This window comes from Tachyglossus aculeatus, chromosome 1, assembly GCF_015852505.1.
Source record: "Tachyglossus aculeatus isolate mTacAcu1 chromosome 1, mTacAcu1.pri, whole genome shotgun sequence".
Taxonomy (NCBI): Eukaryota; Metazoa; Chordata; class Mammalia; order Monotremata; family Tachyglossidae; genus Tachyglossus; species Tachyglossus aculeatus.
In genome coordinates this window covers 150,056,635-150,070,192 of record NC_052066.1, presented here as the reverse complement: position 1 = coordinate 150,070,192, position 13,558 = coordinate 150,056,635, and the positions used below count along the sequence as shown (strand labels likewise).

General features: G+C 43.8%; 1 protein-coding gene across 2 annotated transcripts in view; it reads right to left on the bottom strand.

The window, feature by feature from the left end:
* SETD3 (SET domain containing 3, actin histidine methyltransferase) overlaps window positions 1-13,558 on the bottom strand; it is a 115,008-nt gene that overhangs the window by 90,423 nt on the left and 11,027 nt on the right. Inside the window, exon 2 of one of the 2 annotated variants that reach the window (XM_038749438.1) lies at window positions 3,460-3,559. Coding sequence is in view for 1 of the 2 variants with exons in the window: in XM_038749349.1 (XP_038605277.1) it covers window positions 3,196-3,215 (20 nt within the window). In the remaining variant the exon portion in view is untranslated. Of the gene's footprint in view, window positions 1-3,195; window positions 3,287-3,459; window positions 3,560-13,558 lie in introns of those variants that run through there. The other variant, XM_038749349.1, reaches the window with a different exon arrangement.

Below are 13,558 nucleotides of genomic sequence, written 5' to 3'. Positions count from 1 at the left end.
CCCCAGCACTTAGTACAGTGCCTGGCATGTAGTAAGCACTTAAATATCATAATTCCTATCATTATTACTGAGCCCCATATGACATGAACTATGTCCAACCTGATTATCCTGTATCTACCCCAGCACTTAGAACAGTGCCTAGCACATAGTAAGCGCTTAATACCATTAAAAAAAAAATAAAAACAAAACCAGAACTGCTTACGTTTTCTAGCTCCCAACCGGACACAGCAACCATGCTCCTCAAGCATTTTAAGCCCATGCTATCTACCTGAGAAGCAGCGTGGCTCAGTGGAAAGAGCCGGGGCTTTGGAGTCAGAGGTCATGGGTTCAAATCCCAGCTCCGCCAACTGTCAGCTGTGTGACTTTGGGGAAGTCACTTAACTTCTATTGTGCCCCAGTTACCTAATCTGTAAAATGGGGATTAAGACTGTGAGCCCCCTGTGGGACAACCTCATCACCTTGTAAGCTCCCCAGTGCTTAGAACAATGCTTTGCACATTGTAAGCGCTTAATAAATGCCATTATTATTATTATTACCTAGACGGGTAACTTTCAATTAATACGTGAGCTTTTTGAGTGATATCACCAGCCATAGCTCGGCTATGAGAAGATGGCTCCTGCTGAAATCGTTTCCAGCCATCTGGAGTGATTACACTGGGCTACTTGAACAGTAAAAATTGTTTACACCTTGCAATTGGTTCTCAGCTGTGCAAATCCATGAGTTCTTAGTTTCACCAAAATTTAAAAGTGGTGGAGTCATGTATATAACCCCAGAAAAGTATGGTACTCTCAATTACTCAAGCTAATGCAAGGTAGTAGGAAGAATAATAGTTAATGCAGGCAAGGAGGCAGCTTAGCCTAGTGGAAATAGCATCGGCCTGAGAGTCAGAGAACCTGGGTTTTACTCCTGGGTCTGTCACTTTGCCTACCTGTATGACCCCGGACAAGTCACTTCACCTCTCTGTTCTTCCGTTTCCATATCTGTAAAATGGGGATCCAATACCTGCGTCCCCCTCCTAATTAGACTGTGAGCTCCCTGTGGGGCTGCATCTGACCTGATTAACCTGAATCTACCGCGGCGCTTAGAACAGTGCTTGACACATAGTAAGAGCTTAACAAATGTCCTAATTAGGATTGTGCAATCTACTCGCTCTGTTCCAAGCAGCAACCTGAGGGAGAGGGGTGTGACACCGTTTCTTCGCCTACCACCATCAGGCTCATGCCACTTTTGGAGGGGACGGGGTTCAGGTTCATTCATTCCTTCAATCATATTTATTGAGCACTTACTGTGTTCAGAGCACTGTACTAAGTGATTGGAAAGTACAATTCAGCAACAGATAGAGATAATCCCTACCCAACATCGGGCTCACAGTCTAGAAGGAGGAGACAGTCAACAAAACAAGCAGACAGGCATCAATAGCACCAAAATGGATAAACAGAATTATATATACACGTCATTAATAAAATAAATAGAAAAATAAATATGTACGAATATACATAGGTGCTGTGGGGCGGGGAAGGGGGTAGAGTAGAGGGAGTAGGGGCGATGGGAAGGGGAGGAGGAGCAGAGGAAAGGGGGGGCTCAGTCTGGGAAGGCCTCCTGGAGGAAGTGAGCTCTCATTAGGGCTTTGAAGGGGGATAGAGAGCTAGTTTGGCGGATGTGAGGAAGGGAGGGCATTCCAGGCCAGAGGTAGGACATGGGCCGGGTGAGAACGAGGCACAGTGAGGAGGTCAGCGGCAGAGGAGCGGAGTGTGCGGGCTTGGCTGGAAAAGGAGAGAAGGGAGGTGAGGTAGAAAGGGGCAAGGTAATGGAAAGCTTTGAAGCCAATAGTGAGGAGTTTTTGCTTCATGCGAGGGTTGATAGGCAACCACTGGAGATTTTTGAGGAGCAGGGTAACATGCCCAGAGCGTTTCTGTAGAAAGTTAACCCGGGCAGCAGAGTGAAGTACAGCTGCCCTCTTTCCCACTTCCAGAGGGGGTCAGTGACTCCTGCTGCTTTTTGTCTCCCGTGACCTCACTGACTGTCCTTACGAGAGGCTGCTGCTGTTGCCCAGCTTTATCCGGGTCAGCGGTCTAAGGCTGCGGTCTAAAGCTGCTTTGGAGGAGGAGGGCAGGAGAGAAAGGAAAGACAAGGGATGGTGTAAATTTCAGGAAGACGAATGGCAGTGGGAAAGGCTGGATTTCAGAGACATTTCAGTTCCCATACATTGAACAACCTCGAAGTGCAGCCCAGCTAAACATCTTGCAGCGTTGCATTTTCTAAAATCCTCCAACGGACAAAGAATGTGGACTTGATGCATTTTTTTCCCCAAGTAGTCTCTTGCTAAGGCACTGAACAACTACAATGAACATTTTCGATTATGTGTGTTAAGCAATTTACCCAGGAAACCTGAAAACAAGCACGGCATCTGCTTTATCTAGGAAACACTGTTTTTACCCAGTTTTACAGCTGGACTGGCTCAGGGACAGGACGGTCACATGGTTTCTTTGGGCCTCAGGCAACCCAGCTGCAAAACGTATTTGGATTGCTCATGAGCAGAACTCCCGTCAAGTCACGCTAGAGCTAAAATTCTTATGTCAATCCACTATGCCCCAGTTTCTTCTCAGTCGAAAGAGCACAAGTAACAGGAAGATGGGTGAGCCAAAGGGGAGTGATCCCACAGCTCAAGCGCCAAATGGCACATATCCAATTGGGTGTGCTTTTCTTCCCCATTTATAAATCGTACTGTACTCTCCCAAGGGCTCAGTACAGTGCTCTGCACATAGTAAGCCCTCAATAAATATGACCGAATGAATGAACAAACAAGGAGCTACGGGAACAGCGTGATTCTTCTGGGTGTATTTCTTCTCCATACATCTGCGTCCCCTAACACAGTACATCAATACTGCTTGATAAACACCCCGTACTTAAACCATTAGAATTATGGACGCTTCTGAAGAAAACTGACGGGCTATATGTTCTAACATTGTCTGCTTCACTACTGTAGTAATCAGTAATCATAAGCCTTTTGAAAAGCAGCCAACTTCAAAGCGCCCACACTTCCAGAGTGAAACATTCTAGAGAGGCAGGATACCAGAAATGGAACGCTCTGTAGGATGCTTTTATTAAAGAAAATCCATCCATTTAGCCTTTCGGTCTCAGCCGCCTCTATAAATGAAAAAGCAGGGGATTCTAGTACATTTATTCTAAACTCACCTCTTTGCTTTCTTTTCCATGCTTCCAAATGCAGACCTGCTGTCAATCCGTGGCTCTCAGTCTGGGAGACACCTGGCCACGCTCTCTACTGTAACATCACACCTGTCAAGGCAGAGAGGGCCAGCAATTGAAGCCTGCCTACAGAGGTAAGGGTTTCTCTGCTCCAATCTCTCAGTCTTGCTTAAAACCATGGACTCCGTTTTACTCCTCAGGATATAAAACACCGGTAAGGTTATTAGAGAAAATCCAAAAGATTTTCCTTACCCCTACAGGCAGACGCCAGTCTTCAAAAACTCTTCAGATAAGTGATGTCAACAGCAATCTACATGCTGAGGTGTCAAATATAGTCGGGAGCCAGCAAGTCCTATAAAAAAAAATTTAGAAAAGAGAGGGAAGGGGGAAAAGGACAGTTGAGGCATTTACTGACAACGGCATGTCCCATTTAATATAATGCGAGAGACAACAGGTGCTACTTCTTTTTAAAAAAAGGAATATTCAAAACAGTGCTTTTTAAAAGGAAGATTATGTGAACTCCAATTTTCATCAGTTGCAACAAGGATAAAGAGTTTTCTATGGACAAAAACTTGAAGTGGGTGGGTGGGGGATAGAGGGAGAAACAAATGTAGTCTCTAAATAAAGTTAAAGTTGATTTATGGTTGGATTTCTCTATTAACTCAATCAGTCCCTCTTTCTGGACTTGAAATAAGAAACCAGAGCTCAGCTCCCAAAGCAGAAACACTTTATCAGGTCAGTGAGCCTGGCCTTATATTCTGAACTTTAAAGCTGTCAAATGCTGTAACAATTGTAACTTCAGGCAGTTTCTAAGTTTGTCTCCAAACATAAATCTTAGTATAGTACAAGACTTGCTCTGCTAGGTTTTTAACTTGACTTTTTTTTTTCCCTTTTTCTCAGATGGAACATAATTCTTCCTAACAATCTCTTTGTAACGAGGTACCCTTGTGTTAAGTGCTACGTACTAACCACTGGGGATATACAATACTATCAGATTGGACACAGTCCCTTGTCCCTTACGGGGCTCCCAATCTAAAGAGTACCTTTAGTACCTAAAGCATTACACAGAGTAATTAAAAAGCCACCAAAAAAGAGCTCCTTAGATGAGATGCAACTAGAGTCTCAAGAAATGTACCAAAAAATAGGCAGTTGGAAAGAAATGGACAGCAGTTTCATCAATGAACCACTCATGATAAACTCCTCCATCTCCCCATTAAGAATCATTCTTATCCCGACACCCTTACTTAGTCATTCATTCAGTCGTATTTATTGAGCACTTACGGTGTACAAAGCACTGTACTAAGTGCTTGGGAGAGTACAATATAACAAACACACACATTCCGTGCCCAACACGAGCTTACAGTTTAATAAACATAGATAAATAAGTTGAGGATATGCACCTTAAGTGCTGTGGGGGTGGGAGGGGATGAACAAAGGGAGCAAGTCAGGGCAGTGCCAAAGGGAGTGGGAGAAGAGGAAAGGAGGGCTTAGTCAGGGAAGGTGTCTTGAAGGAGATGTGCCTTCAATAAGGCTTTGAAGGAGGGGAGAGTCATTACCTGTTGCAGTTAAACGGTCTTAATCTGGATTAAAGCCCAGGGTGGAGGTGGGGGGAGGAAAATGGTTGGGAAAGATGTGGATGAGACAGAGTGAAAGGACCAGTCTAAAGTTGAAAGTCTAAATAGGAGGGGATTTTTCTAAACGCAGCACATCCCTCCCTAGATCAATCACTGCTATTTATTGAGCACTTACTATGTGCAGAGGACTGTCCTAAGCACTTGAGAGAGTACAATACAACAGAATTAGCACACACCTTCCCTGCCCGTAACGAGCTTACAGTCTAGTGGATGAGCTTACACTCCAGATGCAGTGAATGCCTATACAGCATCTCTCAGATGGCTTATTTTGAGATACGGAAAGGCAGAGAAAGAGAAGACAACCTCAGGAAATTGTGTAGAGAAGCATTTATCGATAGCTTTGTTTGGACAGATGCATGGAAAAAGATAATGATTCTAAAAGGTACATTCCTAAACTGGACGCAAAGGGGAGTCAAACATGCACGCTGCCACAGACAAAGGCAGAAAACTGGCCTGATCCAAATGGCATCACTCATGCTCTTAAAGGTTAGGGTCAAATAAAGGGAAAGGGGAGTGACAATGGAACCCGCCAAGAGACTGTAAGGTCACTGTGGGCAGGGAATGTGTCTGTTAACTGTGGTATTGTACTCTCCCAAGTGTTTAGTCCAGTGCTCTGTTAACTGTGGTATTGTACTCTCCCAAGTGCTTAGTCCAGTGCTCTGTACATAGTAAGTGCGAATAAATACCACTGATGATAATGATAGAAGGGTTCTGCCTGCTCTCTCTCTTCCACCTCCAGTTCTTCAAAAGTGCTCAGGGCTTGACTGAAGCTCGAAAATGCCATTCAGCATCCGCAATCTTTCCCTCCTCTTCCTTCCTCTCCCCACCCAGCCCTCTCCACTATATGTTTGCCAATGCCCCACTTCGCTCTACCTCTGATGCTGACCCATTCTCTCTGCTGCCTGCCTATTCTCCACGCTGGGCATTTCTGTGACCAATCTCTGCAGTAAGTCCACTTACTACTTACCGTGAGCCCCAGGAAGGACAGAGGCTGAATCAGACCTCCCTGTACAGTACAGGGTACATAATTGAATAAAAAGTAGCAGGCAGTAGTAGTGATTCCAAACGAGCTGAAGTCCAAATCACGTTTCAAACTTCATCTTTCCCTAACCCACGCACCTCTCTAATAAAATCCAAAACTCTCCAAAGGACTTTTTGTTGACCCACCACATAAATTCTACCCATATGCCAGTTGTGGACAGTGGACCCAGTAGACACTGAGTTACATGGGAGTTGCTAGGATCGATGTGAACAGAGCAAACAACCAACCAGGCTACTTAATCAGAAGCATAGTAACGGAATAGCAGCACTGGACCAAAAGCTACTCTGAAGACGGGGGCAACACTCAATAAGTACATGGGTGGTGGGGGTTGGGGGTTTGGGGTGGGGGAGGTGTTGGGGGGTCTTCTTTTTCTTTCTTTATTTCTTCCTTCCTCTCCTCTTTCCATTCACAGTGGCTTCCATCTGTGGGGAGTATGGGGAGTAACAGAGAAGTTGCTTCTCATCAAGGTAGTCTCCGGTCCCCACCTCAAACACCAAGCTGACTGCTCCCACTTCAAATTCACTCTTCCCTGCTAGTACTCTGCCCCCTCTTCCGCTCAGCAACACGACCTCTCTTCCCTCATCAACTCTCATGTGATTGCCCCCAACGGCTGCTCCCACTTTGAACGTCTTCCTGAAACCCCCAGTGCCCGCTTTTCTCCCCTCTCTCACCCCCGATGCCCAAGCCAACTTCTCTGACGATGAAATCTAAACCATCACGCACAAGCTCCCCTCAAATCTCCCCCTCAGCTCCTTCGCACCTCGTATTCACTCAACCATCCTGCCTTCTGTCTTGGCCAGCTCTCAAAAGGACACTGCCCGTCTCCTTTTGAAATCTACCCCTTTATTTTATATGATGGTATTGGTTCCGTGCGTCCTATATGCCAAACACTGTACTAAGCATTTCAATACATATGAGACAATCGGATCAGACGCAGTCCCTGTCCCACAAAGAGCTCCCAGACTAGGAGGGATTTGTTCACTCAGTCATTCAATAGCATTTATTGAGTGCTTACTGTACACAGAGCACTGTACTAAGCACTTGGAAAGTACAATTTGGCAACAGATAGAGACAATCCCTACCCAACAACGGGCTCACAGTCTAGAATGGTGCTTGTACTTCCCAAGTGCTTAGTACAGTGCTCTGCACATAGTAAGTGCTCCATAAATACGATTGATGATGAAAGACAAGAAAACAAAACAAGTAGACAGGCATTTGAAAAATGAGGAAACAGGGACACAGAGAGGTTAAGCGATTTGCCTACAGTCACACCACAGGCAAAGAGCAGAGCTGGGCTTACAGAACCCAGGTGTTCTGACTCTTAGGCCAATGCTCCTTCCACTAGGTTAAGCTGCCTCTCACCCCTTTCACCTGCACCTCCAATCCTAATCATTCATTCATTCATTCAATCGTATTTATTGAGCGCTTACTGTGTGCAGAGCTTGGGAAGTACAAGTTGGCAACACATAGAGATGGTACCTACCCAACAGTGGGCTCACAGTCTAGAAGGGGGATCATTATTATTATTATTAACGGATATGTAGGGAGTATAAGTGGGACAGACACAATGACCAGGGAAAAATGGAGGGTGTCTAGAGTTTGGAGATCTCTGTGGTAGGAGACAATAGCGATACAGGGAGTGGGATTGTGGGAGGTTAGACATGTTAGGAGATTGTAGAGGAAGAGTGGGATTTCAGAGTTGGTGAGGTTAGAAATGTCACGATGAGTAGTGAACATGAATCATCATCATCATCATCATCATCATCATCATCATCAATCGTATTTATTGAGCACTTATTGTGTGCAGAGCACTGTCCGCTTGGGAAGTACAAGTTGGCAACATATAGAGACAGTCCCTACCCAGCAGTGGGCTCACAGTCTAAAAGGGGGAGACAGAGAACAAAACCAAACCCAGTGTGTGTCCAAACTGGTTGAGTAGAGAAGGTGGAATGAACAATGGCATTTATTGAGCACTTACTATACTAGGAACTTAGTGTACTAAGCGCTTGAGAGAGTACAATACAACAGAATTAGCAGAAATGTTCCCTGCCCCCAACGATCTTGACCCTAATCCCTTCGCACCTTCTAAAAGCACTTGGGCTTCCTTCTTCCCAGGGTGAGTTTAGGACTTTAGAGGCAGTGAAGAGGGCCAAAAGCCCAAACAGCCAGGTCCACCACCGGTGGGGCAGGGAAACAGTGGGCCCTAGAAGAAAGGAAGATGCCAGCCTGGAGGTTGGGCAATGGACCCAACAGCGATTGGGCAGCGGCTAAGAGGGGTTCAGTTGGATTGGGGCTTCTGGATGAAATTTTTAGTGGCCTAGGTGAGTTGGCCTCCAAGATTTGTACTTCTTAATTACAGTGCTCATACAAGACCTTGAAGGTTAATGGAAGGGCAGAAAGTTTACCTATATGTCTGGCAGGTTTACAGAGCTGGTGAAGGTAAGCAATAAATTCCTTCTTAGTATGAGCTTCAAGTCACCAAAACCACTCAAAGTTTCAGGGCCCTCAGAAGAAATGTATTCATTTGAGCTTTCTCAATAGGCTCATGAAAAAAAGCTAAATTTTCTCTATAAATTTCCGAGCGTCAATATCCGAGCACCACCACACGATCAAGAAACCCCAGCTCTGTTATTAAGAGCACTTCAACTTTAGAAAACATGTGACATTTGAAGACATTCTAAATTCCTTTTATTCCTTCTCCAATTTCAAAAAGAGCTGAGCCCATATACTACAGCCTGTCATTTCTTTAGCTGTCATTCTTTTACCAGACAGCGGTAGCTCAGTGGCTTTTCTCCCGTCCAAAAGCATTTAATTGGCTTCTGCTTGCCAATTATACCCTATTACTTAAGCACCAACTCATGCCTATCCTCTTTTCCCTTCTTTCTCCTATCTGCAATTTATTTTAAGCGTCTGCCTCCCCTGCCAGTTTGTAAGCTCCTTGAGGTTAGGAATCATGCCTATTAATTCCACTGTACTCATCCAAGCAGCATGGCTCGGTGGAAAAAGCACAGGCTTGGGATTCAGAGATCATGGGTTCTAATCCCGGCTCGGCAGTACTCGGCACGGAGTAGATACTCAATAAATACTACTGACTCACGGCTTACTTACTGGACAGGTATGAGGGCTGAGTCGGAAATGATTCGACAGCATTTAAAGAAAAAAAGTGAGGGATGTTGAGGTTCATAAGGATAAAATGCACTACACCAGGTTTAATAATGATAATAATAATCATTATAATAATTATGGTATTTGCTAAGCGCTTACTATGTGCCAGGCACTGTACCAAGTGCTGGGATGGATACAAGCAAATCAAGTTGAACACAGTCCCTGTCCCATGTGGGGCTCACAGTTTCAATCCCCATTTTGCAGATGCGATAACTGAGGCACAGAGAAGTGAAGTGACTTGCCCAGGGTCACATAGTAGACAAGTGGTGGAGCCGGGATTAGAACCCATGACCTTCTTACTCCCAGGCCTGTGTTCTATCTACTAGGCCAAGTAAGACATGTGCAATCTCAGGCATTAACTAATATGTTCTGGATCAAAAATCTAAAGGAAGATTTTTAAATACACCTTCCCATTTAATTTGCATTGCGACAAACAGAAAACAAGAGGCGCTTGATTAGGTCACTTCATCTTGTCCCTGGAATTAAAACTTATGCATCATTGATTGAATCAATCAGTGCATTTACTGAGCATTTTCAGGGCAGGACACTGTACTAAGTGCTGGAAGCAACAGTTTTCCCCTCTTTACTAAAAACGAAACACGTTCCGAAAAATGGAAATTGAAATATTGGAAAATACCAAGAAGGAGCCAATAATTTGAATTTTGGTCATCAAATCAAGACCTGTTTGACCAATCAGGAGCGAGGAAGTTGAAAATTGAACAAAACCGAATGAGGGCTCGAAACAGCCAGAACTAGGTGTAGTTAGTGAGCTGTACAGGGTCTTGGTTCCAGGTATTTCAACTGCAGAAAACCAATCAACACTGCACCCGACCTAAAACCCCTATTTACCAAGAGTTCTGAGTCTAACACTTCTATGAGCATTTTTTCCACTGTGGGCTGGGAATGTATCTACCAACTCTGCTGTACTGTACTCTCCCAAGTCCTTAGTACAGTGGTAAGCACTCAATAAATACCATTGATTTCACTTTTATTAATAGCTCCCTCTATATATTAAAAGAATTCAAAATAGTAGAAAAAAATTGGGAGTTATTAATAATAATAATAATGGTATTTGTTAAGCGCTTACTGTGTGTCAAGCACTGTTCTAAGCGCTGGGGTAGATACAAGGTAATCAGGTTGTCCCAACTGGGGTTCACACTTTCAATCCCCATTTTACAGATGAAGTAACTGAGGCACAGAGAACTTAAATGGCTTGCCCAAAGTCACACAGCAGACAAGTGGCAGAGTCGGGATTAGAACCCATGTCCTCTGACTTCCAAGCCAGGGCTCTTTCCACTAAGCCATGCTGCTTCTCGAAGCCACACTGCTTCTCTAATTGACAATTTACTCGATTGAGTTAATAGACAATATCATCACCACTACTAATTTTCCTTTATCCTAACAACCTTGGATGAGATTAGGTTTTTTATTTCACTTGTGAAATGTCAACTGAACTAAAGTATTTTAAAGCCCAAATATCGACTAAGTAAAATACTATTCACCCCAGCAAATTTTCACTCTTTCCTACTTCAGAATATTTTGACCTTGATATTCAGAACTTAATTTTATTTTCCTCTTCAAATTTATTTGGACTGAATTTCTGAATTAAGCAATGACATAAAATTACATTTAATATTTCCACAGTCACGTAATATATGGTCTACGACTGAGTTTGGGCCAATTCCCCAACCTGAATCAATTATTTCTCAAACTGCCTACGCTGACTGAAAACAGCACAAATAAAATCAGCTATTCTTAGCTACCAAAATAAAAGATGTTTTGACATTCTACCGTGCGAGTCTTCTTTAAAAAAGACAAATTAGCACCTTCCATCTGGCTATAAATAGGCAGTCAACATTTTAATTCCTTAAATACAACTGAAAATCTGCCTATCTTTAAATGAAATCTAATTTGGCCCTTCTAAACATAGAGGTTAATCTTTTAGGCAGACTTTTTAAAAGTACAGTGTGGTTTTATTAAAAACTTGGATTCTAAAATTTGGATAAATTCCTTTAGACATTGTTTTTAGGTGGATTTGCAATTCCTGGAGCACAGGTCAACATCGCTTTGGCCAGAAAGTGAATTTTCACCATTTAATCAGCCAACGCTACTAGCCCCTTCAACTTTGTTAACAGAAAATAACGGAGAGGGGGAGGAAGTGGTGAGTGCCAATGCTATGGAAAAAGGGGAACTCATTATGTAAACATTATTTTTCAGTGATTTCTCCTATTTTTCAACAATCTTTTCAGCCATTCGACAATGTAAAAAAATACAATATCCATATTCTTTAACTTCTATCTATGATTCCTGGCCCAACTGCTGGAGGAAGAAATGAAAGGGAAACATAGTAGAACACAGTAAGGGTTGGGATCGTCCTTCTTCAACGCACCTAAATGAAACAGGAAAGTTGTCCAAAAAATGGCTGTGTAAATTAGCCAAACTAAAAGTTCACACATTACTTCAGAACCCTACTGCTGGTGCGGGGGCAGAAAAAAAAAAACAAACAAAAAACAGGCAGGGTATGTAAACAGATCTTTCTTACTGTTACCCAAATGGCCCCCAAAAGGGTATTTACTCTAAAAAAATAAATAAATGTTTGGTAACAAGAAATTTTAACATCACGTTGGTTTACTCACCACTTTGAAACAAACCGAAAGTCGTGTTTATAAGGTGAGAATAAAGTGTTTCAGGTCTCTACAAGTAAGACTTATCAGAAATAAGTTGTTTTTATCAAGGGCCTACATGTGCAGAACCTAACTGCCTGGGAGAGTATGGGAGAATTACTAGACATGATCCCTGCCCTCAGAAAGCTTGCACTCTTGAAGGGCAGCATGGCTCAGTGGAAAGAGCACGGGCTTTGGAGTCAGAGGTCATGGGTTCAAATCCCGGATCTGCCACTTATCAGCTGTATGACTTTGGGCAAGTCACTTAACTTCTCTGGGCTTCAGTTACCTCATCTGTAAAATGCGGATTAAGACTGTGAGCCCCCCCGTGGGACAACCTGATCACCTTGTAACCTCCCCAGCGCTTAGAACAGTGCTTTGCATATAGTAAGCGCTTAGTAAATGCCATTATTACTATTATTCCTATAATTAAGGGAGACAGATATTAAAATCAATTACAAAGAAGACAATTCAATAGACTGCTCCTTGTGGGCAGGGAACGTGTCTCTGTTGTATCACACTCTCCCAAGTGCTTAGCAGAGTGCCCTGATCATGGCAAGTGCTCAATGAATACGACGACTGAATAGAGGGTGTGAGACTGTGAAAATAAGTACTATGGGCAATTGGGACTAATTACGGACTGGGGTGTTGGAAAAATCCTGAAATGGCAGTTGGGGATACAAAGTGGGGAGATTAGAAATTAATGGGCGAAGGCCTCCTGGAGGAGATGTGATTTCAGAAGGGTTTTGTAGATGGGGACATGCGAAGGGGTTTAGCTTGAGGGGAATGAAGAGGGTGAGTTCGGGGGTAGAGGGAGAAGAAAACTGATTCAGTGACATCGAGTCAAAAGCCTGGAATTTCTACGTGAAGCAGAGAGAAACAGGCGATCGTTGTGAGTTTTGGAGTTGTGGGACGTGTGAGTTAAAGGACATTTTAGAACAATGATCCAGCTATAAAGTGAAAAGGGGAAAAACTGTTGGCCGGGAGATAATAATAATAATAATTGCAGTAGTAGTAGTAATGGCATTTATTAAGTAATGGCATTTATTAAGCGCTTACTATGTGCAGAGCACTGTTCTGAGCGCTGGAGAGATTACAGGGTGATCAGGTTGTCCCAAGGGGGGCTCACAGTCTTAATCCCCATTTTACAGATGAGGTAACTGAGGCACAGAGAAGTTAAGTGACTTGCCCAAAGTCGCACAGCTGACAACTGGCACAGCTGGGATTTGAACCCATGAACCCATGACCTCTGACTCCAAAGCCCGAGCTCTTCCCACTGAGCCACACTGCTTCTCTGACTGCGGTATTTGTCAGGAGCTTACGATGTGCCTAGCACTGTTCTAAGCGTTGTGGCAGATACAAGGTAATCAGGTTGTCCCATGTGGGGCTCACAGTCTTAATCCCCATTTTACAGATGAGGTAACTGAGGCACAGAGAAGCTAGGTGGCTTGCCCAAAGTCACACAGCTGATAAGTGGTGGAGTAGGGATTAGAACCCACGACCTCTGGCTCCCAAGCCCGGGCTCTTTCCACTAAGCCACGCTGCTTCTCAATATCAGTGATATCCATAGTATCAGTAATATCAGAGATCAGTGATGAGGCTGAGTAGTCAGGCTGGGATAAGACAAAGGGATTCAATACCATTTCTCCCTCCCCGATAGGTCTCGGAGTCCCATGAATCAATCCATTAATCAATCAATAAGCGGCACTGACGGAGTACCTTGTGCAGAACGCAGCATGGCTCAGTGGAAAGAGCACAGGCTTTGGAGTCAGAGGTCACGGGTTCAAATCCCGGCTCCGCCACTTGTCAGCTGTGTGACTTTGGGCAAGTCACTCAACTTCTCTGTG